The sequence below is a fragment of the Megalops cyprinoides genome, chromosome 1 (assembly GCF_013368585.1).
Source record: "Megalops cyprinoides isolate fMegCyp1 chromosome 1, fMegCyp1.pri, whole genome shotgun sequence".
NCBI lineage: Eukaryota > Metazoa > Chordata > Actinopteri > Elopiformes > Megalopidae > Megalops > Megalops cyprinoides.
The window spans coordinates 59584107-59611407 of NC_050583.1; the positions used below are offsets into that span (position 1 = coordinate 59584107).

At 38.5% G+C, this 27301-nt stretch overlaps 1 protein-coding gene across 1 annotated transcript; it reads left to right on the forward strand.

Moving 5' to 3' along the window:
• The first annotated feature begins 6203 nt into the window (after positions 1 to 6203).
• On the forward strand, positions 6204 to 18962 carry LOC118784507 (disintegrin and metalloproteinase domain-containing protein 8-like). Its single transcript, XM_036538763.1, has 25 exons — positions 6204 to 6336; positions 6690 to 6796; positions 8143 to 8216; positions 8372 to 8450; positions 10210 to 10286; positions 10832 to 11015; positions 11498 to 11566; positions 11714 to 11785; positions 11938 to 12107; positions 12607 to 12688; positions 13082 to 13224; positions 13445 to 13622; positions 13952 to 14041; positions 14300 to 14495; positions 15215 to 15317; positions 15596 to 15758; positions 15872 to 15949; positions 16102 to 16183; positions 16594 to 16717; positions 16916 to 17090; positions 17610 to 17648; positions 17777 to 17830; positions 18067 to 18117; positions 18266 to 18343; positions 18523 to 18962. The coding sequence occupies exons 1-25, from the start codon at positions 6288 to 6290 to the stop codon at positions 18574 to 18576; spliced, it is 2571 nt and encodes an 856-aa protein (XP_036394656.1). The 5' UTR covers positions 6204 to 6287; the 3' UTR covers positions 18577 to 18962.
• The last annotated feature ends 8339 nt before the right edge of the window (positions 18963 to 27301 follow it).

A 27301-nucleotide genomic window follows, 5' to 3' on the forward strand; every position in this document is an offset into this window, starting at 1 on the left:
CACCTGTACTACTTCAGAACATGGCATACTGTAAATACAGTGCCCTAATTTGTCCCAATTTCAAAGACTGACATGGGAGAGAGTGTGATGTAGAAAATATAAAGTGAGGTGAAAACATGATCCATGTTGAATAAAGAGCTGGTATTTGAACAGCCCGGCATCTAGACCAAACTCTGATGAGAGATGGGGTGTTGGTCTGTCTTTACACCCTCTACGTCTCTTGATGACATGATACTTCCTGTTGTTTTTTGCCAATTTTAGCAGTTCTTCTTTTGGCAGAAAAGTGTCGTGTCTGCAAAAGAGTTGCTCAATTTGTCATTTTCTTTTATGATGATTTTACATTTGGCCTTATTTGACTTGCCAAGGTAAGGCTTTCTATTTGTAAACCATATTCAGTTGCATTAAAAGGAGCAGAAATGTGAGCTTGATGTCAGTATTATTCATGAATCAAAGAAGGTGATACTTGTTCTCCCCCCTGTCATGCGTCTCTCCTGCATCCATGAATATCCTCAGTATCTGCAAAAATTCAATGGCATGCCTTGCTCATCAATAGCAAAATGCTTTAGAAAAGGCAATTTTTAATCATAGTCCAGTAGCAAAGACAAAAGATGAATAGGTAAATAAGCTAGGTGTGACCATCCTGAATTGGAACAATTTAATGTACCTGTATCAGCCATCGTGAACATAAAAGCTAAGGGGAATGCAGTGGAAATTGGAGATATCATGAAATGCAACATACGTTAATCATAGGGCTCTAGTCCGGTTGTAACCACAGTCATACACTAATGAGAAGCAGAATTTGGTGACAGTTTGAGTTAATAAGTAAATGACTAATAAATTAGAGCCTCCCTTTCACAGCAGGTTAATTAGGCTAAATTGAAAACATAACAACCAAGGCCTTAAGGGAAACATACCTTATCAGTATTTTCTGAAACTGATTACAGGGACATGGTGATCACAGATCTGTATTGATCTTCATTCTTGTTCGAAGCATCCATCTCCTACTTACATCTAAGGCAAGCTTCTAAGGCTATGGTTCAGATTTCACAGAGACATATGCATGGCTGTAACCAGGGTTTGAGAAATAGTGAGGTCCGGGGGGGTTGGGGGGGGGGGGGGTCAAAATCACACATATAAACATTACATACATAGAAAGAGACCTGTTGCTATTTACAAGAAACAGATTTTATTTGCATTTTAATTATAAGATACACCATGAGAACTGGATTGTACTGAATAACGATCATTGCTTTGTCTTACCGAATGCTGCCAGTTCACACACAAGCCACCTGCTGCTGCCAACGTGTGTAAATTCCAATTGCTGCTGTCAGTGGAAGTGCTGATGATGCAAGGGGCTGCGCTTGCGCCCTCTCTTACAGCTCTCACACACAGCGGGCACTAAATAACAATTCTAAACTGAAATAAGCATGCGCTTGTCTCGGAGGAGAAGTTCTCAACCACTCATTTTTTTATCCAGTTGTATTTAGCTTCAAATTTTATTTTTAGCTCTTAAAAAAATAACCGAGGTCTGGACCTCGGTGACCTCATAGCTGGTTACGGGCATGGACATATGGAGTAATTTAAACTCAACAGATTTACTTCTGAACAAGGGCCTTCAAAACCTGGGACTTAAAACCAACTTGAATGTATTTCTCAACAAGTTCCTTTAAGAAATGTCTTACTCATTGAGAACACAACAGGTTAGGTAATAAGGAAGGAACACCCAATGTAAAGGAGATAACACACTCCACACCATGATAAAGTCTTCCTCATAAAGGAATTGACCCTTAGAGCAAGTTTTTTTTTGACATAAACTGCCTGTAACAAAACTTTAAGAAATTTTGTTTTGGGAAATGTATTCTGTGGTAAAAAGTTAGATTTTTGTGACAACAAAAAACTCTTCCTCATTGTTTTTGCCTATTGTGAAGCATGGTTGTGCATGTTGAAAGATTTCATAAGCCATTTTGCAATGTAGGAACAGAGAATTTCAGTGCCATAGTAACAGTTTGGGTCAACTTGGGTCAGGTGAAATAGTATGAAAGTACATATTTTAACAGATCTCATCTGAAATATATGTTATATGTATGTATATGTTATAATTAGCATTGTCTCTTCCCTCAGATTCCTTAAAGATCTGACAATGATGATGGTTTCTCAGTGTTCATAACTCATCATTCCTGATATTATATAGTGTGAACAGTATGTAGAAATTCATGTGAAAACAATAATGGGCTTGTGTTGCCTGAAATGTATTAACATGCAATTCTTTCAGGTGTACCAGATTCTCAAGCCTGTTAACCACCTGTAAGATCTACAAGTCATAATGTCCATTTCTCCTCAGAACATACGCTAGTTTTCCTCTCTATAGTAAGATTGATCATTGCGGACATGTAGCAATTCAGGTAGCTTGACGTTATTATGCAGTGTTAGGTTAGCTGCAGTATTAGGTACCACAGTGGTACACCGGACAATGATCAACATCCTGTCTCTTACTTCCCAAATTGCACAAAAGTCAGTACATTTTTGGTCATTCATTTTCTAATGAAAATGTTGCATGTTGCTCTTGCATAACTATATGTGTTGTCTAATACCTTGATGATAATAGGAAAATGTGTTCTATGTTATTTGTAATGCTTTCATTGATAGCTATGATAGCTATTGATTATGAAACAGTCATTGATGGTTTATATACAATTACTGTACGGGCTCTTAATAATTCATAGAACTGAAGAGCAGCTTAAGCTTGTTATTCTGCTTTTTTTTCTCAAGACGCCTAGGAACATTGTGTCAGCTACTGCAATAGATGCTTCCTGGTACAACCAATGGTGTGCTCATACTTACATATTGCACAGCAATCTCTAAAAAAAATGTTATAGATCACAACAGGATCTCTTGTGCAACTTCTTCTGTGGCTTGATGCTTGCATGACACTTGATTCAATCTGGGATAAAGAAAACCTACAATAGCGTTGTGCAGCTGTGCTCACATCTATAGTCTCTAGCTGACCCGTCAGGGCAAATTCATCCTCTCCCATAAGCAGGTGGTAGGTCAATATGCACTGCGGCAAGGACAAAGCTACCCTTCGCTGAAGGCTGAAATGCAGTTTACTGTCTTGTGAAGACATTTAAACTCAAAGTCATCAGTCAGCCTCATGAATGTGGTCATTTCTGAAGTACAGACCACAAAAGGAAGGAAAGTACTTACTTTTAGGTACCCAAAACCTTTTTAATTTCCTTTTTTTCTCTTGGACATATGAGCATTTAGTGTGTACTTCATTTGTGTGTGTACTTCTACCTGGCCAAAACCACACCAAGTAGTTCCTCCGTTTCTGATTTGTTTCCTCCTCTTTCCTCTGCCCTGGGACAGATTTTGTAATGTTACCCAGTACTTGACATACATATATATGTAGAATAAATATATTATTCTAAAATGTGTAAAACAGTTAAAATAAAGAATTACCCTTCTATGAGCAGGTAGGATATATATACTGTATGTATATACTATATATATCTACACACACACACACACACACAGGTACTGGAGGAACAAACTGGCTTCGTTCCTCCTTGGGGGTAGGGCTACATATGTTTGCAGGATACCTTGGCTCTCTACTGGGATGCCCTACAACGATATTTAAGGTGCCTATGAGGCCCCTTGGTAATATCAGTGGGGATCCACCCATCCAGTAATCAGAATGTTCAGTGCAGTGTGAGAAATAGCTGTTGGCCTGCATCTGAGGGTATAGGTAAACCATAAAAATATACTGATTTTCCAAACCGCCTCCATGCATGCTCTGATTGTCTCTGTGATTCACGGATATGACTGTTCGCAGTCAAAATGACTGAAGCCCTGCTTCACTGGAGGCCATAATTCAGTGTTGACCACTTTAGATCTTTATTCCTTAGTAATACAGGATAAAGCATACCGTACTACACTTGTTCTTTTGAACTCAGTGGTCGCAGTTTGTATGTGCACTCTCTGTTCTTTCCTTGTTCTGCTAAGAAATTCCTTTCACTGTTCAAAGTAAAGGGCATTTCAGCAATGGAGTTTTAAGATTAGCAATGCAGGGAAAACACTATCTACAGTTCTCTACGGTTTAGAGAATATAACATTTTGATGCTGCTGCTGCTGCAGCATCTTAGGTATAAATATAATGTCCATCACTTGCTGTGACGTTATGTATTTTGTACTTGAGACAATCCAATCAAGAGGTAAAAGCATTTACAGCAGCAGTACATTCTGTTTAATAAAGCACTTTAATCATCACAGTAACTGTTGAAGCTAAAATTGATGTTGAGCAGCAAATCTTGCTGCAACCCACTTAAGTGTGGGAAAAGGAAATCTATGATCTGACAAAGTATTTTAAGCTGTGCCCTGGGCCCACAGTTCCTCCAGTTACAAAGGGGCCCACCTTGGGCCCAATCTGCCTGACTGAACATGCATTTTTGTTGTTCAGTTGAATATTTTGAATAAAGTTTGTTTGTGAGTCTTGATTGACAAAAAATTGGCAAAAAATAAAAAGTCAGACTGAGGGCATAATGGTTTCGACTGACTAGCGACTGACCCCTAGCTAAGTTTCTTGCCACGATATTTATTTTGAATGAGCAGAGACACAGTAGAATTACAAAAAATTCGCTGTCCAGTATCCCTGTGTAAGTGCACTAACAGAAAAATTACATCCTCTGTTTGAGTCCCAAAGTAGGAACTAGGCGATCGCCGGTTGTCTTGTTTTATTTCCCATCGCCGTCACTAATGATGGAGCCGCGGTATTTAAAAACTACCGCATCTCATTGTAATCCGCATTTATTCTCCGTTCTGCCCTTCCGTCTCCGTAGCCTAAGTTTCCCCTTGGATCTGTCTTACATCTCCATACAGGCTATACAGGCTGTATAAGGGCCCACTACAGGTTGTCGCCCCCTCTGCAATGAGCCATCGGCTCAGCCCCTGATTTTAAAGCATAATTAAGATGAAAAATGGCTCACAATACATAATGAAAAACAACCTTTACTCTCTGTAAAAGTTTGTTTCAGTATACTCAGTACATTTGACAGTTGCCTTTTTTTCCACAAATAAAGATATTATATGTTGTTTATGCCAGATCTCATTTGTAGGCCTATAGGCCTATAGTATACTATCAGCAATATCACAGATGCACATTCATAAATTTATGTGCTTGTGCTTGAAGCACAGGAAGGTATGAGGTCATCTGGTGGCCATCTCTGGAAGCAGCTGAATCCAGGAAAAGCCATCTAGTCTTAAATCAATGGATAGAAAATACCAAACGGACATCACCCAGGTAACATGGTCGCAAACTTTGGGAGTGTCACAGTGTCTGCCAAAAATATTATTTTCATTATAGTATTTTACATTCAAAGTATCAGCATATGTATCATCCGCATTATACAATGTATAAATATAAGCCATGTTGTGTGTACCACAAGCAATTGCAATAAAGAGACTCTCCACTGCATGGAAAAATAAAACTGGGAATAGTGCCAACACTTCCATTAAGTCAGCAAATGAATTTGCTTTTGAACAGAAAACTGTCAAAACTTCTAAAAGAGAAAAGGGATGCCAATAAAGAAATCCAACTAGAATGACACTAGATAGTAATTTTCTGCCAATTATGCACAAAAACGTGAGACACAAAAGAAATCGCCTGAAACTAAATAGCCTTTTACCAACAGCTTCAGAATCGTCAGAATCCTGACACAGGTTTTAGTCTTCGTTCATGACCAAGACGTAATAACAAAGCAGGTGAATCGTGTTTAATGTAATCCTAAAAAAGCTGAACCAAACAGGAAATACTAAATGGACATGCTCTACGACTCTGACGGCCAAGTTTAGTTCAAGTGCATTACCTGTCTAAAGACTTGCAAAAACACGCATGAGATTTACAACCCTGTCCCAATGGGACGTGGTGCTGGTAGACAAGGGGAAAACACTGGAAGTGGCAAAAGAGAGGCAAAATCTGTTTTACAAGCTGACGTGTGTTATTAAATGTATCGAGTTAATCGACGTCACACGAATCTCATTTGACCAACATCCTGCCAAGTAAGACGAAATGTCAAAATAAACACCCACTAAGATGACGAAGATATAGGTCTTGCTGAGAAAGAGTTTAGCAATGGGCCGTGACTCGCAGCTGTTAGCGGATAGCGAGATCATACCCCTGTGGTTATAATCAGGATGTCACACTGAGGCGGAGCTCTACCGAAGTTTATTTTGAAGACATATTAACTGCTGCATTTTCAGCCCTGGAAGATATTGAGCTTTTCGCTGGAAACATGCGCTACATATTATCTGCACAACTATTCATATGCATTTTTTCGTGGGGTAAGCAGCATGTCCAAACACCATTACTGGTAAAATGCCTTTTAGTTAATTTGGTACTGGTTTCCGATATTTGCCCGTGTATACCCTAATGTAGCCATAATTTTGAGTAGGCTGCAGACCTTGCGTTTTTATACAGTGCGCCTGCACTGTATGTATACAAGTTGATTATTACCATTTACCAAACAGATGCCAAGGTTGTCGTCTGTGATGTGTGACTTCTTTGCACGATTATACTAAAATAGAATGGATTATAAACTGCTTTTGTTCTGGATAATGCTTATGAAGAAAAAGAATGGTATTTGGACGAGGGAAACATGCAAAGCCTACATTTGACATATTATCCATGTTTTTAGGATCATTTGTCAGTAGTGAGCGCACATTACAACATGTGACGGACTACGACGTTGTCAGACCTCGGAAATTGAGCAGTAGAATGAAAAGGAGCATTTCTTCGGAACAGGTGTGCATGCCGCGTAATACATTCACAGCATAACTAAAAGCCTGAAAAGAAACAGCACGCTGAATCATTACAACATGGTTATTTAATGTAACCGTCGTCCCATTTTATGTTCTTTTACTGGATGTTACACACAGAACTTGTAAAAGTTTACAGTTTTGAATTTATTGCGCTTTGTGGCTTCTCTTTATCGAAATCACGCCTCATAAGCAAGCCCCGGTATTTCCTTGGTTTGCTGCTTTATTTCATAAATAATGCAGTGTACATACTCTGTCTTGTGTGAGTAGAAAAACTTTTGAGATTCACAGTCAATGGGATAACTTTTGCCTTGGTGAAGTTTTTTTTCTCTCTCATCATACGTCTGTCACTGTGCAGTTATGAAGCTATAATTGTAATGTAGTATCTTTTGTTGCTCAGAGGAAAAAAAAAAAAAAACTTTGATGATTGATACTGTTCGTCTGGATTTTATTACCTGATTTGAATTTTATGGCTTATGCCCTGACCTTGTTATTTAGGCCCAGTTATTGTGTGTAGTATTTTTGTTTATTACTTTAATTCATATAGTGGAACATAATTTGTGAAAGATTAAAAATCAGATAGTCCAGTTTTTAACATGCTTTGTCACAGAATATGTATTTGCTTGCCAGGCATCCTTACACAGCATACACTACTGGTCAGAAGTTTTAGAACCCCTCCATTTTTCCAATTTATTGAAATTTAAGCAGTTCAAGTCCAGTGAATGACCTGAAATGGTCAGGTCAAAAAAGGTTAAAAAAGTTTAGGTTACCAAAAACTGAAAAATAATGTAAATTTCAGAGTTATAAAAAAATCATTTTTCAGGGAACAAGTAATGGGTTAACAACTTGCAGGTTTTCTGCAGCAATGGAAGTAAATTAAGCCTTGAAAGTTGATGCAAACAATTCCTGACTTTGTCAGGTGTCCTGACTTTTGTTGATTACTTACAAACCCTCTGTCTGTATAAAAGCAGTGTTAGAACAGGCTGTTACTACACCCTCTGAAGCATTATTTGGACAATATTGCACTGCAGGAAATAGTATATTGCTTATCATAATGGCAAGAAAAATGCAATTAATAAAGGAAGACAGACAGAACATTATAACCCTTAAAAGTGTAGGTCTTTCCTTTACAGAAATTGGGGGTGTTCTAAAACTTTTGACGGGTAGTGTATGTATTTTTGCAGTTATCCATCTCTACATCAAGATGTTTAGAGAGATCTAGTTCTGGTTAAGTTTTTGATTTAATTAAGACTTTGTAATTTTAAAGCACTTGATGACAATTGATGGACAGGTTGAAGAGAAGTAATACTAAAGTAATTTGTTGTTATATAGGCATATCCTGAGGAGCTTCAATATGCATTGACTATAGAAGGAAAAAACTACACAGTGCATCTAGAGAAAAACAGGTACAATTGTTTGAGATGATACTTGTGTAAACCTTGTTAGTTCTTTAAAACTAATATAATTTATAAGACCATACTTCCTTGCAGTTTGAAGCTAATGAACAGCTTCTGATCTGATTTTTTTTTACATACTGTGCTTGCAAATTCTTTTCCTCAAGCCTTCTCATAGGGAAGCATTATACAGAGACACACTATTTGGAAAATGGAACTGAAGTGACTACCTCACCAAACTATAAGGTAGGCATATTATTGCACATTACCATAATATATTCCAAAGTCTACCTCCTTACACCTTTCTTTAAACATCAACAGTGTTTTATATTATATAACTATTTTATATAATTATAATTTTATAATTATAATTATATTCTTTTTAGTTCATTTTCAGCTACATATACATTTTTTAATGTCTTGTAAGTTCCTTGATGTGGCGTGTGTTTTGTCCAGCTAACTAAGATGGAGTTCATTTTTAATTTCTTTAATTTCTTCTTCTTTTCAGAAAGCTTAAAATGAATGTGAAGGTCTCAGACATGCATATTAAATTAATTTTAATGTTACACTACTGATAATAATTCAGACTATTACCCCTGGGGCCCTATACATTCTGTCTCAGTCCACTATGTACATGATAGGGTTGGGTATCGTTTGAATTTTATCGATTCTGATTCCGATTCTGCTTATTGATTCCCTGATTCCTTCGATTTCAAAACGGTAAAAAAAAGAGGTCAAATGTGTAGATAACAAAAATATCTTTCTTCCTATAAGTGTTAACTGAACATTCACAAAGTAAATAGTACTTACTATTTACTAGTATTTACTAAATACATACAATAAAAACGTATGATCCACAGACATGTGCATTAAAAAAAATCTTAGACCTAAATAATAGATAAAGATCAATCTAGAGCAGTAAATAAAACTAACTGTTAATTGTTTTGGATAGGCTATTTTAGTGTTCTGGTGACAAACACATGCATCTTTATTTGTCCTATATTTTACTAGTCAGGTACATCACACACTATCCCCACTATCAACAACCAAACACCTGAGGTAATTTTAACCTTCAAAACAAGCAAATGTAAAAGGGATTATACTTAAGGTTGGGTATTGTTTGAATTTTATTGATTCTGATTCTGATTCTGGCTTATTCTTGCTAATCACAACACAGTACAATCTTTCAGATCAACGCCATGCTGCTGTAAATGTTTGGTCAGATTTGATGTGTAACCTGACTTGCAGCTTATTAGTTTCCCACATGCAATGCACTTTGCCTTGTCGTCGTTTTCTTTTCTAAAGCGAGGCCACACTTTTTGCCGTTTGCCGAGGTCCATCTTTCACACTGTTGTGACGTTAGCCATGCATGCTAGTTCGTATTTAACCCTTTCGCACGTAACTTATTTTTATGCTATGTAGCGCGCGTGCCACGTTACATGGTTCGTTATGTTTTTATCAGCGTTATTAAGCTTCTCATAGTTTTCAGTTAGCATTTGTTATATTTTTAATGTTATATCACTGTTTCCTCAAAGCTAAAATTAGCTAAAAAATTTTCCAATCTAGTGTTCTAATCACACCGGTTTTAGCATACATGCAAAACAGCTAATCACACTGGTGTGACCGTACGCTCGAAAGGGCTAAACAAATGTGGACGCGTTGTTGCGTTGATGCGTGACGTAGTCACGTAGACAAGTCCTGGCAGATAGCTACGTACGTCCTTGCAGATATGTAGCAATAATAAAGGGTTATCGCATTTAGGAACCGATAAGCCGAACCAAAATTCGGTTTTTTACGGGTACTTGGCATTTTGGATTCGGTTCTAATTTGGAGTTTCTGTTCCCAACCCTAGTACATGAGACATGTTGGTCTGCACTAAAGCCTCTGTGGATTATTTTCTTCTCCAGTAACCTGATTTACAATATGATGAGACAAAATCCATGCATTCACAGTACGTGCATGACTCTCATGTGCCTAGCTGAATCTTGACTTTCTTCTGCTGTAGGACCACTGCTATTATCATGGTCATATTCAAGACATTGAGGATTCATCTGCTAGCATTGGAATGTGCTCTGGAATAAGGTACAGTATATATTGTACTGGTACTGATTATGTAATGCATTCTTGATTCTTCCCCAGTGTGGCTGTAATATAATTGAATAAAGACTCAGTAACTATTTTCAGTTGCATCTACATTTATTTAATTTATTCATTTAATTTTAATTTATCCCAGTAGGTTAATATAGGCAAGCGGAGCAGTGTATAAGTCTGTGGCTGTGCATTTTTATTGCTACCCCAGCTTGTTTTGCTTTAATGACTGGCTTCAGAAATAAAATATAGCTATATTTTCATGTCTAGCAGTAAGGATTGCAGGGATGTTATTTTCTGTGCTTAACACTGTGAAGCAATTTATTAAGAGGGCTTTCAATAAAAAAATGAAATAATAAAGTGGCAGGACAAAGATGACTGAAATGATTAATAAACACAGAACTCTATTTAAATCAGTTTTACTGTAGCCCCAAATAGTTCCATGCAATTTCTAACAATTATAATGCCTGAATTTAAGGCAGTAGTCCTGTAAATTCTCTCTGCATGCCATTAGTCACTTGCCTCCCTCCCTCCAACAGGGGATTTATGCGGGCTGAGCAGCAGGTGTACCTGATCGAGCCCCTTGAGGACTCTGTGGAAGGAGACCATGCGGTGTACAGACAAGAACACCTGAGAAGGCAGAGGGCCACCTGTGGGAACAGCAATGACACCTTCTATGAAGATGAGCCCAGGGTCTCTGGAGTGTATAAGCCCAACAGTGCGGTACAGATACTTCCTTTCTGTACAGATGAATCACTTGGGTCTCTAAACATTGTGATCCTGATTTGAAGAATTTATATGTTTATACATTAACTTGCTTTCCACCTCCCTTACATATACAAATCTCTAGAGATATATTTCTTTTGGGGTATATTCTTAATTCATGTTCTCTGAGTCAGAACCCACTTTTATCATCATTCCTTATTTGTAATTAAACAGAAAGGGGAAACTGTGTTACTGACATCGCTGTCTTTGCTGTCTTGCAGCTTCATTACATATGTTATGAAGAAAATGTGTCTGCACATAGGCTAATTAACAACCCTTAATAGCCTTTACCATAATTAGCATTGCCCATCAAGACATACTCCCTTCATTGCAGTGTGCATGCAGAAAAACATACATCAGTTGTATATCATTTACTCTATGTAAAAACCTGGTGTTTCATAGCTTACGAACAAACATAAACAGATTATCTCTGTTTTCAGGTAAGCAAATCCAATCCTGGCAGAGAGAAAAGATTTGTTGAGATGTATTTAGTTGTTGACAATGCAGAGGTATGTATCCCTTATTTCTTTCTATATATGTATTTGTCTTTCAAAAGGAGTAATCATTATTAAAAATGTAACTTCCTGAGTTTAAGTAGATTTTAAACTTGTTATTTACGTTGAATATCTTTTTTATTTCTTTAATGTTTTTTTTAGTACAAAACATATGGAAGAAGTATGGAGAAGGTAAAAGCCAGAATGCTGGAAATCGCAAATCATGTTGATAAGGTAACCTACCTTGTTTTGTTTCATTCATTAGCTTTGAAGCATGCAGATGTGAAACCATTTTCGAAAGTATGAAGAGCATGTGTAAGAAATGGGAGGTGTATGTTTAAGAAATGTGATTGTTTTCTTAAAAAATCTATTCTCTTCTGACTTAGCTGTATCGACCTCTGAACATCCGTGTCATGCTGGTGGGGCTGGAGGTTTGGTCTAACAAAGACAAGATTGATGTCAGTGTTAGTGCTGATGACACCTTGACTAGATTTCTCCAGTGGCGCCAGGAAAACCTCGTCAAAAAGGCAAAACATGACAACGCACAGTTTGTCACGTGAGTAGCAACACGTACTATGCACACCGCCTGTTCATTTTGACCCGTATGTTGTGGATGTAGAGTACATCCAGTAGCCCCCTAAAATCTTCAACGATATACCAAGATTTAAGAAACAGTGTGACCTTCAGGACCTTAAGTGTGTGGACCTCCAATTATTCCAGTAATTCTCCTCTGATGTTCAGTCAGTTAGCTTTCTTATATAGCAGTTAGTCAATTGAATTCAGTCAATTCAGTATGTACAGATACAGTATGTACACCATACATTGTGCTTTTTAAATTGTATTTTTATTGTGCCTGTGGTATCATGCGTTCCTGTGCAGTTAGGATCAAAACAGTTATAATCTAGGTCTAAATGTTAGAGAGTTAAAAGTCTTTGAACAGTAGACTTGCAAAAAGTTGCAAAATAAAAATATGTACGATTATGAATGATTAATTGCTTCAGGCCTGCTCTGTGAATACCATTTTTCATTTACGTTTTTTTTTTTTTTTTTTGTAGTGGCATTGACTTTTTAGGTGACACCGTTGGCTTGGCACAAACATCAGCTATGTGTACTGACAGCTCCGGAGCAGTGAATCAGGTACTGTATATAACTCCTTACTTTTTCCATTGTGAAGCAAATTAAATTGCTGTGTAATAGTACAAACAAGTACAATTTGCATTTACAAAGCTGCTGTCATGAATCTTAGAGTAGGCTATTTTACAGACAGAGGGTGGTGACTCTCCTGAAACGCTACCAATGTACTGTAGCACAAAGTCTGGTGAAGCACAGCAGCCATTTTGGGCCAGAATGCCTACCACATTCACCTGATGTTGATCAGGAAACGTCTTTCCTATAATGATAGGTGGAATATGTAAACATCTACTTGAGGGAAGGAACACTCTTAAGATGCCTCCTTGTTTTATTCTTCAATCCTGCCTTTGTGCAGAATGGTATTAGTGGTACAGTTGACCAGATTCTAATTTTTTACAGGACCACAATTCAAATGCCATTGGCGTCGCATCCACTATCGCTCATGAGATGGGACACAACTTGGGAATGTCTCACGATCACTCAGGTTGTTCCTGTGAAACATCAGTGTCTAACAAGAACTGTGTCATGTCAAGCACTGTTGGGTAAGTTGTTCATTTCCCAAACAAAGCCAGAAACCCTCCAAAACCCTAGATATGCCACCTAACAAATTTCCTCTCATCTTAGTTAGCCTACAGTTGTTGCATGTGTTTTGTTGATTGTAGCTGCTGAGAGAACAAAATGGTTCTTTCCAAAAGAGTGAAGTCAGTTAGAGTTACTGAAATGTGGATTTGTGACACCGCCCCCCCCCCCCCCCCCCCACAGGACAATCTATCCGGAGACATTCAGCAGTTGTAGTCAGGAGCACCTGGGATTGTTTTTGGAGAACAGCAACCCCAGCTGCTTGCTTGACAGCCCCCCAACAGATAAGGTCTATGGGGGTCCTGTCTGTGGCAACGCCTTCCTGGAGCCGGGAGAGGAGTGTGACTGTGGAACTCAGAGAGTAAGACACATATAAAAACAGCAGTGATGGGATAGGGATAAACGTTTCTACGCTCAGTAAAAACAAATTTCAAAATCTTGCAGCTCAGGTCACAAAAAATAAATGTGAAGGCAAAGACTACAAGTCTTTTTCTCTTTAAATAATGCATGTTTTTTGCACATCTGTGAAAAAAAAAAATCATTTATTGTAATCTGGGTGGTATCAAAAAACATTAGTTGTGTGAGTTTACAATTCTGAAAAAAGAGAAAACACCGTGATTCTGCTGTTTATTTCTGTCTTAAGGAAAGGTATGATCTTGTAGCTTAATGTGGTCTTTTCAATGCTCCCAGGAATGCAAGAACCCCTGCTGTAATGCCACCACGTGTCGCCTGAAAGAGGGAGCCAAGTGCGCAGAGGGGGGGTGTTGTAAAGACTGCCAGGTAGGATTATCTTTTTATTATTTCAATTTCAGCTGCTCTCCTTACACAAGGCCTCAAAAAAGCAGAGACTGCCATTGTCATGTCAAACACCGAAAGAACAGGCTGTTAAGTGCAGATGAAGATAGAATGAAAACCACACATAAGATTGCTTGGAACTTGTCCTTAACAACAGGAAACAGCATACAGTGTCATTGTTGTGCTGTAACATGTTGTAAAACCCCTTATTAGAGGAACGTCCTTCGTGTGTTTTTTCTGCAGCTCATGCAAGCAGGAAGTCCCTGCAGAGAAACAGCCAATGAATGTGACCTTGCAGAGTACTGCACAGGGCAATCGGCGCAGTGCCCGAAGGATGTGTTCAAGATGAACGGTCTGCCCTGCAACTTTGATCAGGGATATTGCTATAATGGCCAATGTCCCTCATACGCGCAGCACTGCAAAAGACTGTGGGGATCAGGTACTTGCAGATTTCTCCACTGTTCTTCTGAACCTGTGCTCTGTATTTTCACCAGATTGAGCGTACAGCATTAACTGCACATCTCGCACAACACAATCAGACAGGAGATTGCATTTTCAAGGAGACTGTGCAAAAAAGATTTGCTAATGCATGCTAATGCTTCTGGTCTGAGATAAACAGTTAAGTTGGAACATGAGTATGCATCTAGTTTTGTGAGAATAGTGTGAACTTTTGTTACTTCAAGACTAAATATTTCTTTTTTATGTAGTCCCCTACCAAAGTGTTATTTCATTCCCCTTATTTTTTTGCTACCTCTGATTATATATGAAAGTATAGTTCAGGCTTATGTGTAATTGTTTATGTGTAGGTTTACTTCAGGGTATGTGCATTGTATTTGGAATGGTACAGTCACTGTTGTCTGTATTGCGTTACACTCACATATTGATCTAAATGACAATAATGTAAATGTGATGCCCTGAATTACAAGATACACAAGTTTGTTTTGCCGCATACAAGCACAGTGTGTCATTTCCACTGCCGACTTCACTAAGGTAACAAAGTTGTGCAAACATCAGACCCAATTTGGTGACAATATGAAGGGCCCAGTCATAAAGGATTCGGAGTAAAAACTTCATTCTGCAAAACACAAATTTATTTTCAACAATATATCCTGATAAAAATGATGGACCCCTTAACTAGATTTTCTTCCTATCCTGTAGGTGCACGAGTTGCAGATGATTTCTGCTTTGATTTCAACAGACGAGGTACTGAGGACGCTTACTGCAAAAAGACAAAAAATGGTTACCAGCCCTGCACACAAGAGTAAGTTCTGATTGGTACCAATAGAATGCCCTGCCTTACAAAGATTCAAGTGTCATAATAATAAGACATTGGGATCATTTTATATTTCATACAGATAAAGATCACTTTTACATTAATGCAATAGTGTGTTTTAATAATAATAACTCTTGTTTTTAAGTCAGATGTGAGCCATTAATTGTGCCTCATGTATTTGTTCTTTTAAAATGTCTGCAATGCCTGGAATGAAATCACAAGATTGAGAAGAGTAGGTTAAGGTAACATGCTGAATTGTTTTTCAGGAATGTAAAATGTGGAAAGATGTTCTGCAGAGGAGGGAATGACTTTCCCATTACTCGGAAAAAGGCCTTCTATCGTCAGGGAATGTGCAACATAGCTATGGACAGCTCTGAAACCGAGGACGTTGGTATGGTTCCAACAGGGACCAAATGTGGACATCAGAAGGTTAGGATGTAATAAGTTTTTTTGACTTAGTGAACTGCTTCTTGCTTGGTTTCATGTTTCATACAATGATACATGATATTTGATTTCTGAGTCATTTCTCTATCTTTTCACAGGTATGCTATGATAATGTTTGCCAAGACATTGATGTGTATGGTGGAAGTGACTGTTCAGCCAAATGCAACAATCATGGGGTAAGTTTCATTGTGCTGTAAGTAGATAAAACATATGGACTCTTTTGACTGAATTGATTTTTTACACATTTAACACACAAACACAATAAAACAAACCCACGGCGGGAGTGAACAGACACACTCATGCCTTCTATCTGTTCACTCTGTGGTAGGTCTGTAATCATGAGAGACAATGCCACTGCGACCCAGGTTGGGCTCCACCCTACTGTAATGTGAAACAAGAAGCCAGGCCAGGTGGGAATCTTATATTCATCCCTAAGCATGTTTTAAGTTATTAGCTTCCTTTATTTATATGTTATTGTCCAAGTTTAGTGTAAATTTGTGCTTCTTTTGCTGCATCATGAATTTTGGGTTTTGTGTAAATTTTAAACAGCTGCATTGTGGTTAGATTGAATTTGGGATGTAAATGCTGTATGTATATTAATTTCGGACTACTACCGTGCAAACCTCCAAACCTAAAAATTTGCATTGAGGAACCATTACTTGTGTATTATGATTCATGGTTCAGAATGTTTTACAGAAGGTGAACGATGAATGTGATTGCAGTATGCTGCCCCTTTTGTTCTTTCAAGTTCGTGTCAACATAGAAAATGGTCATCACTAAATCAAAAATGACACCTCTGGTTTGTTTTGGGCTCTGACAGGTAATAATAATAACGTGGCAATCGGTGTGTCAGTAACGATCGTCATTCTTCTTGTGCTCACCCTTGTTGTTGGGGGGCTGATGTGCTGCAGAAAGAATAGAAAAGCACTCTACACCAGCGAAAGGTGAGTGACTGCTCTAATGTGTCCCTTTGGAGAGTTAAATGGTTCGATTATATGTGCTGTGGATTGAGTGAGGTTTTCAAGAAATTAGCGCATGAGAATGCTCTGCGGCCATGGCTGTTGGGAACTGTCACAGCCTTCACGGTCCACATTGGATTTTAAACTTGTGCTTGTTTTATTTTTTTCTGAAAATTCTTGCAGGGAAGTCAGCCAGGCCTCGGGTCTGTCCAACCCCCTGTTCCAGGAGGGCAGTGCGAAGGGAAGCCCTCGCTGCAGACCACCCGGAGTCAGTCCGCCCAACCTTCTGCAATCATCTGCAAATCATGACTGCGCCCCCCTGAACGTCACAGTTGTCCCCAGTCGCCCGCCCCCGCAGGTTATATGCCCTACCACACAGATGCCCACACTTTCCGTCTCCACTGTCACAGAGAGATGGCCAGGGCCTAATGCTTGCTTTATAAGCATGTGGATGAGCAAAGTGGTGCCTTCTGACATCATCACTTGAAACATACAGATGACAGTGTTGTGGACTGTGTAGTTCACTTATATACTAATGCATCAGTCCATACAGGCAATTCATCCAAATTCCATCGGTGGCAGGCGTATGGTGTTCAGTACAACAGTTAACCACCATGGAACTGGAGAAAAGTATTTAGCCCTGTACATTCAAGATAAAAATTAAAATTATTATACAGTTCAAGGGTTGTTTAGCTACTTGAGGTTTATATTTTCCAATGGGTTTGATATTTGCCAAAGTTTTTTTGTTTTTAGAGTAGATGTTTCTTTTAGCCAGAGAAAGCCAGGGACTTTGAAGGTTTGTTGCCAGAAATGGCCACTTATTACAGAGGGTGATTACAGTGCCACAGTACTGATGGTTTCTTTTTTGTTCCTGCAGCCACCTAAGAAAATGGAACCTCAATCAAGCACTGCATGGGTAATAATATATGTCTATAATTAGAGACATTAAGTATTATTTGATTCTGTTATTGTGCAGTATTAGTATTTTTGCAATTTTTTGTTGTTGGTGTAATCTTAGTAGTTGACGGGTTCCTTTTTTTGCAGAGGCCAAAAGTTCCACCCCCCGCCCCCCCTATTGGATCAGTGCATTCACAGGAGGTATGTTTGAAGACACCGTTTTTGTAGCTTCTGGTTTTTGGTTGAAATGTTGTGGTCATGTTGACTGAGTGTTTTGCCTACAGCATGAAATGTGTAATACTAGATACTATGTAAATACTTTCATGTTTAAATGAATGAACTCTGACAGCTGAGGCATCTGCATATAAACATTAACTTAAAATACAAATCTACACGATTGGATAAAAAAGTGAATAAACAATACTGTTTTGCCACAGGCAATGCCATTACCTCCAACAAAGCCTTTGCCACCCCTACATGTCAAACAAGTGAGTCACTATGTCACCATCATATTAGAGAGACATCTGGCCTGTATAAAACACACAGCACAGACAGCATGTTACATATAAAATGTTCTTTTTTATCACATTAAACTTAAGTTTCATGAATTGTAAAATCGCATATGTATGGTTACAGGTGAACAAATCAAATCCATCTCCACCAGTACCCCCTGTGAAGCCAACAGGACCAAACGCTTATGAAAAACATCATCAGGTATATGTTCATCATACACCTTAATCAACGTTTAAACATGATATTGAAAGAATGATTCTTAGGGTAGCTTGATATTGTTCAGTTATCTTGTTAGTGCTGTCAGTCAATTGTGTCTCAAAAGCAGGCCTGCAGGCATATGCTGGATCGATGCTGACTGTCACCATCTTTTTGGTAAACAGGCAGGAACAGTGGGACCACAGATTCCATTGAAACCGCCTACCAAGCCAAGATGAAGATAAGCAGGAGGATTGGTGGTGATTCGTTTCAACATTGGAGGTGGTCTGACTACCAAAGCCACGGCTTACTTTGGAAAGTTGCTTTTCTGTTGATGTAAGAGCAGTGCTTTCACCGCTGTGCATGGCTTTGTGGAACAAAAAATGAGGAAAAAAAGGTCACAAAGGGTTGGTACTATTGATTGTTGGGGAGTCGTAGATATGATTACTCACATTTATTTCATTAACTTTCCGTTTCAGTTGACTGAGGAAAAGCTATTTTCAGTCATGTAATGCTGTAGGTGTTTTTTGCTTTATACTTTCTGTGTCTGCTCTAAGATCACATGACTGGGAAGAGGTGATTCAGTTTAACAGTTTATGATATTGAGATATTTCAATGAACAATGCACGCCCTTTTCTCATGTTCCTTGAAAAAGCTTTGTTTATGTTGAGGTTCTAAAGATAACAGTGTCTGTACTAGGTATCAGACCAGTACGGCAGTGTTAACTTTTAGCGCCTGGTCGAGAATGATTTACACAAATGAATGGCTAGTGAATAGCAAAGCAAAGAAAAAAGTGGAAGTTGCTGCTGTTGTTAATTTGGCCATCAGCAGGACTAAATGTGAGCCTTGCTTGAAACCAGTTGGGATTTTAAAGGCTTTTATTTATTTTAATTTGTGTTCTTGTGCCTTCTTTATATGTGCCTTGAGCTGTTATTTTTGAATAGAAACTAACTTAATGATCTAAATGACGATTTTTTAATTTATTTCTATTGTATATACAATTATTAAAATGTATTTTTGAACCAAAGACCTCTCTTTGTGTATGTTCTCTTTATTTATTGTCACCAACTTGATTTTATATGTACACAGTTCAGAACTGTTCAGCTGCAATTTTCCTGTATACTTAATATTTGGCATCCACAGTGAGGTGCTCATAATACACTCATCTTAGCCTCCACAAATTGCATGACTGTGCCAACAGGACTTCATATTGTCAAATTCAAAGCATCCCTTGTCACATTTATTTACACTTTAAAATAATTGTTTAAATAAAAATCCAACAAAACACTTCTCAAATACAAATTATGTGAAAAATATGACTCGGCTCTGCTCAATCCTAAGAAAAAAAGTATAGTTTCTTAGAAGTGGAAAAATATCAAATAGTATACAGTATGTATATTTTTCAATTAATACCATGTTATTTAATCAGAGACATGAATAAGTATGGGCTTCCCAGAGTTATGAACAGTTAATCTCTTTGCTCTGAGTGCAAGCTGAGCCAATTTCTTTATATTACATTATTGGCATTTAGCAGATGCTCTTATCCAGAGTGACTTACATCAATTACATCATTTTTTTACAATGCTATCCATTCATACAGTTTTAAGCCAGCCAAAAAGCCAAGTCTATTTTCAGTCAGAGGGCTTGCTAGCTAATTCTTTGCCTAGGTAGCTAACTCTCAACATGGCCAGTTAATTTCATTTTCAGACAGTTGGCTCACCTGCATGTTAACTCATTGGCAGGGTAGGTAACTTGATAACTTGCTACTGGAAGAGTTATCTGGTGGATTAATCAGCTAGGCATCTTGCAGGCTCCCTATATTACTGGCTAGCAGATTTTTTTAGCCACTTACCTAACTAGCTAACTTTTGGGCAACACAAGCAAGACTTCATTTTGATATGTTGTTAATAGCAGACTTATTTTTCAAAGAGTTTCTACCAATTTGTAAAGAACGTGTCCTTAGCACATGCCAGTAATTTGCTGTTTTTGTATGCTGGACCTGTTTCTTTGTTGATTACAAAATATACAGCCATAAAAACAGCAGAATTTCAGGCCGTTTAGCACAGGCTCCCTACCCTGTGGTTGTGGTAGAGAAAAGGAAAGCTGCACAGCTACCTATTTCTAAACAATCTGGTTTACAAAGAGGATATGTTGTGAAAGCAAGTAGAGGGACTTCCTGTACTCATCCATTGCATTTCCTCTTTTACTATTTTCCTCCAAGAAACAACATGGTGCCACCCTTTGGACAATTTAAGAACTCATCTCAAAAAAATGTAATTAACATTCACACCACATGAAATGAGGATGGCCTTTAATTGCACCCTGGGTGGCTAGATCAGTGTGTTTTGCACTTGTAAACTCAACATTAGCCCTCAATTCTCTACATATGAATTTTAATACTATAAGAAGCATACGTGTTGCTGGGCTGTATGGGGTACAGATCTTTGGCTTGGAGTCTGGGCCGAGATTGTTGACCCTGTTGTTCATCATACACAGGAACATAAAACAAAGAAGAAAAAGGAGAAGAGGGGTCACAGAAGGGATGCTGATGAACAGCTGACATGAAAAATAAGTGGTCAGTGAATGTTATGAGATTATGAATTAATTTAATATGATTAATTTATTTGTCTAATTTTAATTATGAACACATAAGTCATGTGTGAGGCCTCTACATAGTCTTGATTAACCTTGAGAATAAGATACATAAAGGCGCACAATTACAACTCAAGATGTGTGACAAGTTGTGTTTGCCATCATTATAGAATGTGGTGAATGCTGGTTTGAGAAGAGAGTGCATCTTTGCAGAGACATGTTTGCAGAGAGTGATGAATGGCTCATAAGCCATTATTGGTCACCAAGAAAAGTCCTCATAAGTCTCTAATACCCTGGAGCCTTGGCTGAGAAGTGTCACTAAGCATTTCCGCTTTATCCCACCCCATGTTCAGGTACTGTCTACCCTGGGCTTTTTGGCCACTCGGACGTTCAAGCAGGGTGTATCCCACAATTGGGATATCCGAGCCAAAGTGTCAGCTTCCCAAAGTGTTGGATGCCAGAACATATCCAATTTCCTACGAAGTCACACAACAGAAAGTGATAAAGAGAGAATTCCATGGCATTGCCAGACTGGCCAACACAACTGGAGCTATAGACTGCACTCACGTGTGCATCAAAATGCTGTCTTAGAATGCTTTTGCATTCATGTACCACAAAAACCGCCATACTGCCAATACGGATTCATCTGCAACACACAATATAACATTCTAAACCTTGTCATTCATGGATTACGGGGTGCACAACTTGTCTGTGTTACAGCACAGCTCAGTGGGTAATCACTTTGAAAACTGAGTTTTCTGATAAGCAGCTGAGCTATTGCAGTGAATTTTAATTAATTTGGACCTGAACTGTTACTTTATAATGATACAATTTGTAGGTTACAAGAGTTACACCATGAAATCCTGGCTGAAGACACCGCTGGCCAGCCAATAAACACCACAGGAAACTGCAGGCAACCACATACATATGCACATTTGTTCAGTCACCGAGCACACTTTTGTGTGCTAAAAGGATATTCGATGTATATGAACACAGCAGGCGGCATGATTTTATACAGTTCTGAGAAGCTGTGCAAGATCAAGATCTGCTATGTCTGCCACAATATGGCTATGAAATGTGGTGTTCCAATCCATCAGATGAAGGACAAGAAGGTGACCCACCAGTTGGTCCAAAGCATGGGGCTGTGATACAGATTCAGCTAGTACTAACTGAGCAGCTTTGAGTCAATGACCTGCATGTTAGATCTCTAATATCTACCCCACGTACTTTGTTTAGGACATTGTTTTCTGTGTGTCATTTTTTTCATTATGGAGTTGATTTTGTATCCTGTAATTATAAGCTTAATAAAACAAAAAAGGGAGACTTGGCATGGCATGGCATGGCAGTGTCACCCTCCAGCATTATAACAATTATCATTGAGGCGATCTGCCCATTTGACACTGACAGATCAGATTTGCCCTGGCCTCCGCTGCTGCAACCTAGGGGCGCTAATCCTCTTTTTGGCTTCCAGTTTTAAATTGAACCATTTGTTTTTTTTTCTTACCTCTGCAAATGTTAAGGTTTTGACACAGACTACATTTGTGGCCTTAGTTATCTCTTGCCAGTCCTTTTCTTTACTGGTCCTGAACATTCCACTACTCATGCCATGAAACATTTCAGTCCATCCCTGCCAATAACAGTTGAGGACACTAAAATCCAATGGGCACAAATGTAGTGATATTACAAATCACCCACAATGCATTGCTTTAAGACCACACCAGTGAGGCCTCTCCCAGTCTTTGTGGAAGCTCCTTTTGCTCATTCATTCTTGTTTTGTGGTGTGTCAGTGTCAAGATGAAAATATAGATGATATATGTTGAGATTAAGTCAGTTTTATGCCACAGTCAACAATTTGACTTGTTTGACCATTTCTGAGGCCGAATATTCACTTTAGTCGCATTCCCTGATTCTCCCAACTGACAGCAGGAAACTGTGTTGGTTTATTGGGCCTGTGCTCACTTAGTCCAGTTGAATGTAAATAACAATATTTTAGACAGTCAGACTGGTGTTAACATGTTTCTGTCCACCAGGTGGCAGTACTTGTATATAATGTGTCCTCATAAGAGTAGGTTCAACACTGAGTTTGAAACATGGAACTACTGACTAATTAGTAAAAAAATGGAACTGCTATACTCTGTTTGAGCATTTACAAAATGTTGTCTTAACATTGATCCCCAGTCTGAAAATATCTCTGATTTGTTGACTGTCCAAACAAAAATAGACTGGAATAGCAGAACACTTTGAGCAACAATAGCTGTGACATGTCAAAGGTATTTCAAGGCATCACATTTCAGTTTATTTTTCTCTAAATAAGCTTTGCTAACTGTACATTTTTGTCATGTTTGATGGCTACTATTATATCACATTGTTTGCAGACTTTGTTATAAATTGAATGAACAAATATTAGCATTCATTTTCCATGGTATAATTATTTGACAAACACTCAATAATTTAATTTAGTGCTCTTTGACAGTGAGTGAGAATGGAAGACAAGTAAGCGATTTGGCTTTGTGAGGGAATTTCATTGGAATTCAACAATGAAGCCCTGTTGGCACAGTGGTGCTATTCATGGAGGCTGAGATGTATGGCTTCTCTAGATGCTAATTTTTTTGTAATTCAGGTTTTAATTTACTGTTGTTGAGGGAAAACAGTAAGTGAACAGGCAATAAACTTCCAGTCCCCATCAATATTGTACAACCTCATCTTCCACCCCTGCACATGGAACCAGACTGAAAACATGTTACATCATGTTATATGGTTAGGAAGTAGAAACACTCTACTGTCCTAATGTTACCTGTGAAATAACTGAAAGAATGATACTGAACAAGTGTATATTAACTTTGTAAAAATACACAGAGAACATATGACAGGAAAGGTTTTTAGCTTGAAGCTACATTTTAATATTTGTATGTATATTAAAATGGCAGCATTTTGATCATAAATGGGTTTTAAAATCTTTACTTCCAAAAGGCACAGACAGAAAGCAGGAAAGCAAATGAAAACTAAGTACCTTTAAAGGTAATTTCAGGGAAGCATCAGGTATTGCTGATGACCTGATTAACAACACATCATCAAAAAGTTCAACTTCAACTTTAGTTGGCTTTGGCCTTAAGCACAAAATATCATACTGCAAGTCAATTGTTCTTGACCAGGCACTAAAAATGGATAACATTCCAAAAAAGACTGCAGGCTTGGTCATAAGTCCTCCTCTGACATTTGCAGTGTCACCATTGATCCCTCTGTCTTCATCTTGGCTTTGTAGGTTGTTTCAATGGAATCCGTGGCTACACTGCTGCCTGTTTATGATCAAAGACAGTCCAGTCAGCATCAACTTAATGTCACCCTACAGAGCTGCTGCTTGACTAACCAAAAAAAAAAAAAAAAAGTGTGAGATGAGCACACAATTGTGGATGTTTTCAGGTGTTTTTGGTCCTGTTGGCTTCACAGGGGCTAAGTGTTATGCTTGCTCACCTATCACCTTAAATGTGATAAAAAAAAACAATAAAAATAACATGATATAAAGACTTTCCCTGTAATATGCTCATACCTCGTTGTTTATACAGGCCAGATTTCACTTTGACGTGATGGTGATGTGGTGACTTATTCGTGTGACCTCTAGATGTAATAAAGACTCTCTTGGAGGTACTTTTACTCCCTGGCCATCTCTCTGTGGCTGTGGGCAGTCTGAATCCCTAGCCAACTCTGTGTGGCTATGGACACTTTAAATCCCTGCCCATCCCCACGCAGCTAGAGGCACTCTAAATCCCTGGCCACTTCTTTGTGACTACAGGCATTGTTAGGCAAAGGAACTGTGTGTTGTGAAATCTCACCTGAGGTGGTGGCTGGATGGGGACATTCCTGAAGGCGGAGCTATGATTTGCAGACGATTCTACAAAAGTGGGTGGATTGATCTGCGTTGGCCCACAGTGGGAGTTGGCCTCGGAATGGTCCCTCTGGAACGCTGGGTTTGAGGCACCGATGACTTGCCGGCTACAGTTTAAGGAAACAACAAACACATTTTTCAAACAGATCCAAGCTGTGTAAGCTATGACACAACAGTAATGTAAAAAGCACAGAATCATAATCATGTATATAATTTATACAGAATCCCATTCAATACAATAAAACACACATACAGTCATGTGCCGCTTAACGTCCATTCGCATATACGTCCGTAGTCCCATAAGGTTACAATAAAGTTTAAAAATCCCAATCGCAGAATGAGACGTAGTGGACATAGTGAAGGCAACGCTTCCTGCTCTCAAGGCATGTATCTCATGTCTCAGGGAAATAAAGTGATTGCGCTGCCAGGCGTATAATGGTACAGTACATAGTATACCATATACTGTATATAGTATGGTGTTCGCACAACGTCCAAATCACATAACGTCCTATTTCACAGAACGTACTGTGGACGTTAAGCGGTACATGGCTGAACAACCAAATAAGTAAGCTCTCAGAAGAGACCATCATTCACTCACTTTCTGGTGTTACTTGCTTTTTTACTCTTTCTGCAGCATGCTAGGGTGACAGCCAGGGTGATCACGAAAATAATGACCGCTATGGTTACTACATCATTGTTGCTTCTCGAACCATCTAAAACAAATCAGAAAGAGTGCATTGTGGTTGGACTGAATGTGGACCTTGACGTGCTCAAAGAGGCAGCTAATTCCTTCATACCGCAGGTTAAGGATGAGTCTGAGGTTCCTACCTTGTGTGACGCCAGGTGTCACACTATTGAAGTCATCATATTCGACATCACAGTAGGGTGGAGCCCAGCCTGGATCACACTGGCATTGTTTCTCATGATTACAGACCTACCACACACAGCATACAGATAGAGGGCATTTGCCTGTTAACTCCCATTGTATGCATGTTAAAACTCGATTCAGATTAACAGGAAAGCACAGGATTTACAGCACAACAAAACTCACCCCATGATTGTTGCATTTGGCTGGACAGTCCCGTCCAGCATCTAAAACAAATCAAAGTTTTTTTTTTGTCAGTTTACTAATGACTATTTGTCATGGTGTTATTAAATGAATAAAAATAGCATTTAGCAATCACCATTAATCACTTATCTCCACAAATAAAACTGAAGAAAACCATTCTTCTTGAAGAAGGGACCACATTCTTAACGTAATTGTTTTGGTTTGGTTTTGAACCGAATAGTAGCTATCTTGACTGGAGGTAGATGCAGCCTTTAAACCACAGGAGAGACCAAACATGTTTGTCTGAAAAATCACACCCCTGGATATCAGATCAATTTTGCTATATATCCTTGTTAATAAAGTAAATTGGAGGCAATTCACAGCACAGAATATTCACTTTACTCATTTTATTTGAATAACAATTTTCAGGTTTTTTTCAAGTCTTTGCACAGCATTTTTAGTTAATCCAGCAATTTTCCTGAAGTATTGTGCTAAAAATTAAGGACAAAGTGCATTGCAGAAGAGACTGTGAGTTGTTGTTGTTGCAGTGAGACTGAAAGTGTACTTATCAATGCAGCTAATGCCTTCATATTGAGGATGAGTTAAGGACGAGTCTGAGGTTCCTACCTTGTGTGACGCCAGGTGTCACACTATTGAAGTCATCATATTTGACATCACAGTAGGGTGGAGCCCAGCCTGGATCACACTGGCATTGTTTCTCATGATTACAGACCTACCACACACAGCATACAGATAGAGGGCATTTGCCTGTTAACTCCCATTATATGCATGTTAAAACTCGATTCAGATTAACAGGAAAGCACAGGACTTACAGCACAACAAAACTCACCCCATGATTGTTGCATTTGGCTGGACAGTCCCGTCCAGCATCTAAAACAAATCAAAGTTTTTTTTTTTGTCAGTTTACTAATGACTATTTGTCATGGTGTTATTAAGTGAATAAAAATAGCATTTAGCAATCACCATTAATCACTTATCTCCACAAATAAAACTGAAGAAAACCATTCTTCTTGAAGAAGGGACCACATTCTTAACGTAATTATTTTGGTTTGGTTTTGAACCGAATAGTAGCTATCTTGACTGGAGGTAGATGCAGCCTTTAAACCACAGGAGAGACCAAACATGTTTGTCTGAAAAATCACACCCCTGGATATCAGATCAATTTTGCTATATATCCTTGTTAATAAAGTAAATTGGAGGCAATTCACAGCACAGAATATTCACTTTACTCATTTTATTTGAATAACAATTTTCAGGTTTTTTTCAAGTCTTTGCACAGCATTTTTAGTTAATCCAGCAATTTTCCTGAAGTCTGAAGTATTGTGCTAAAAATTAAGGACAAAGTGCATTGCAGAAGAGACTGTGAGTTGTTGTTGTTGCAGTGAGACTGAAAGTGTACTTATCAATGCAGCTAATGCCT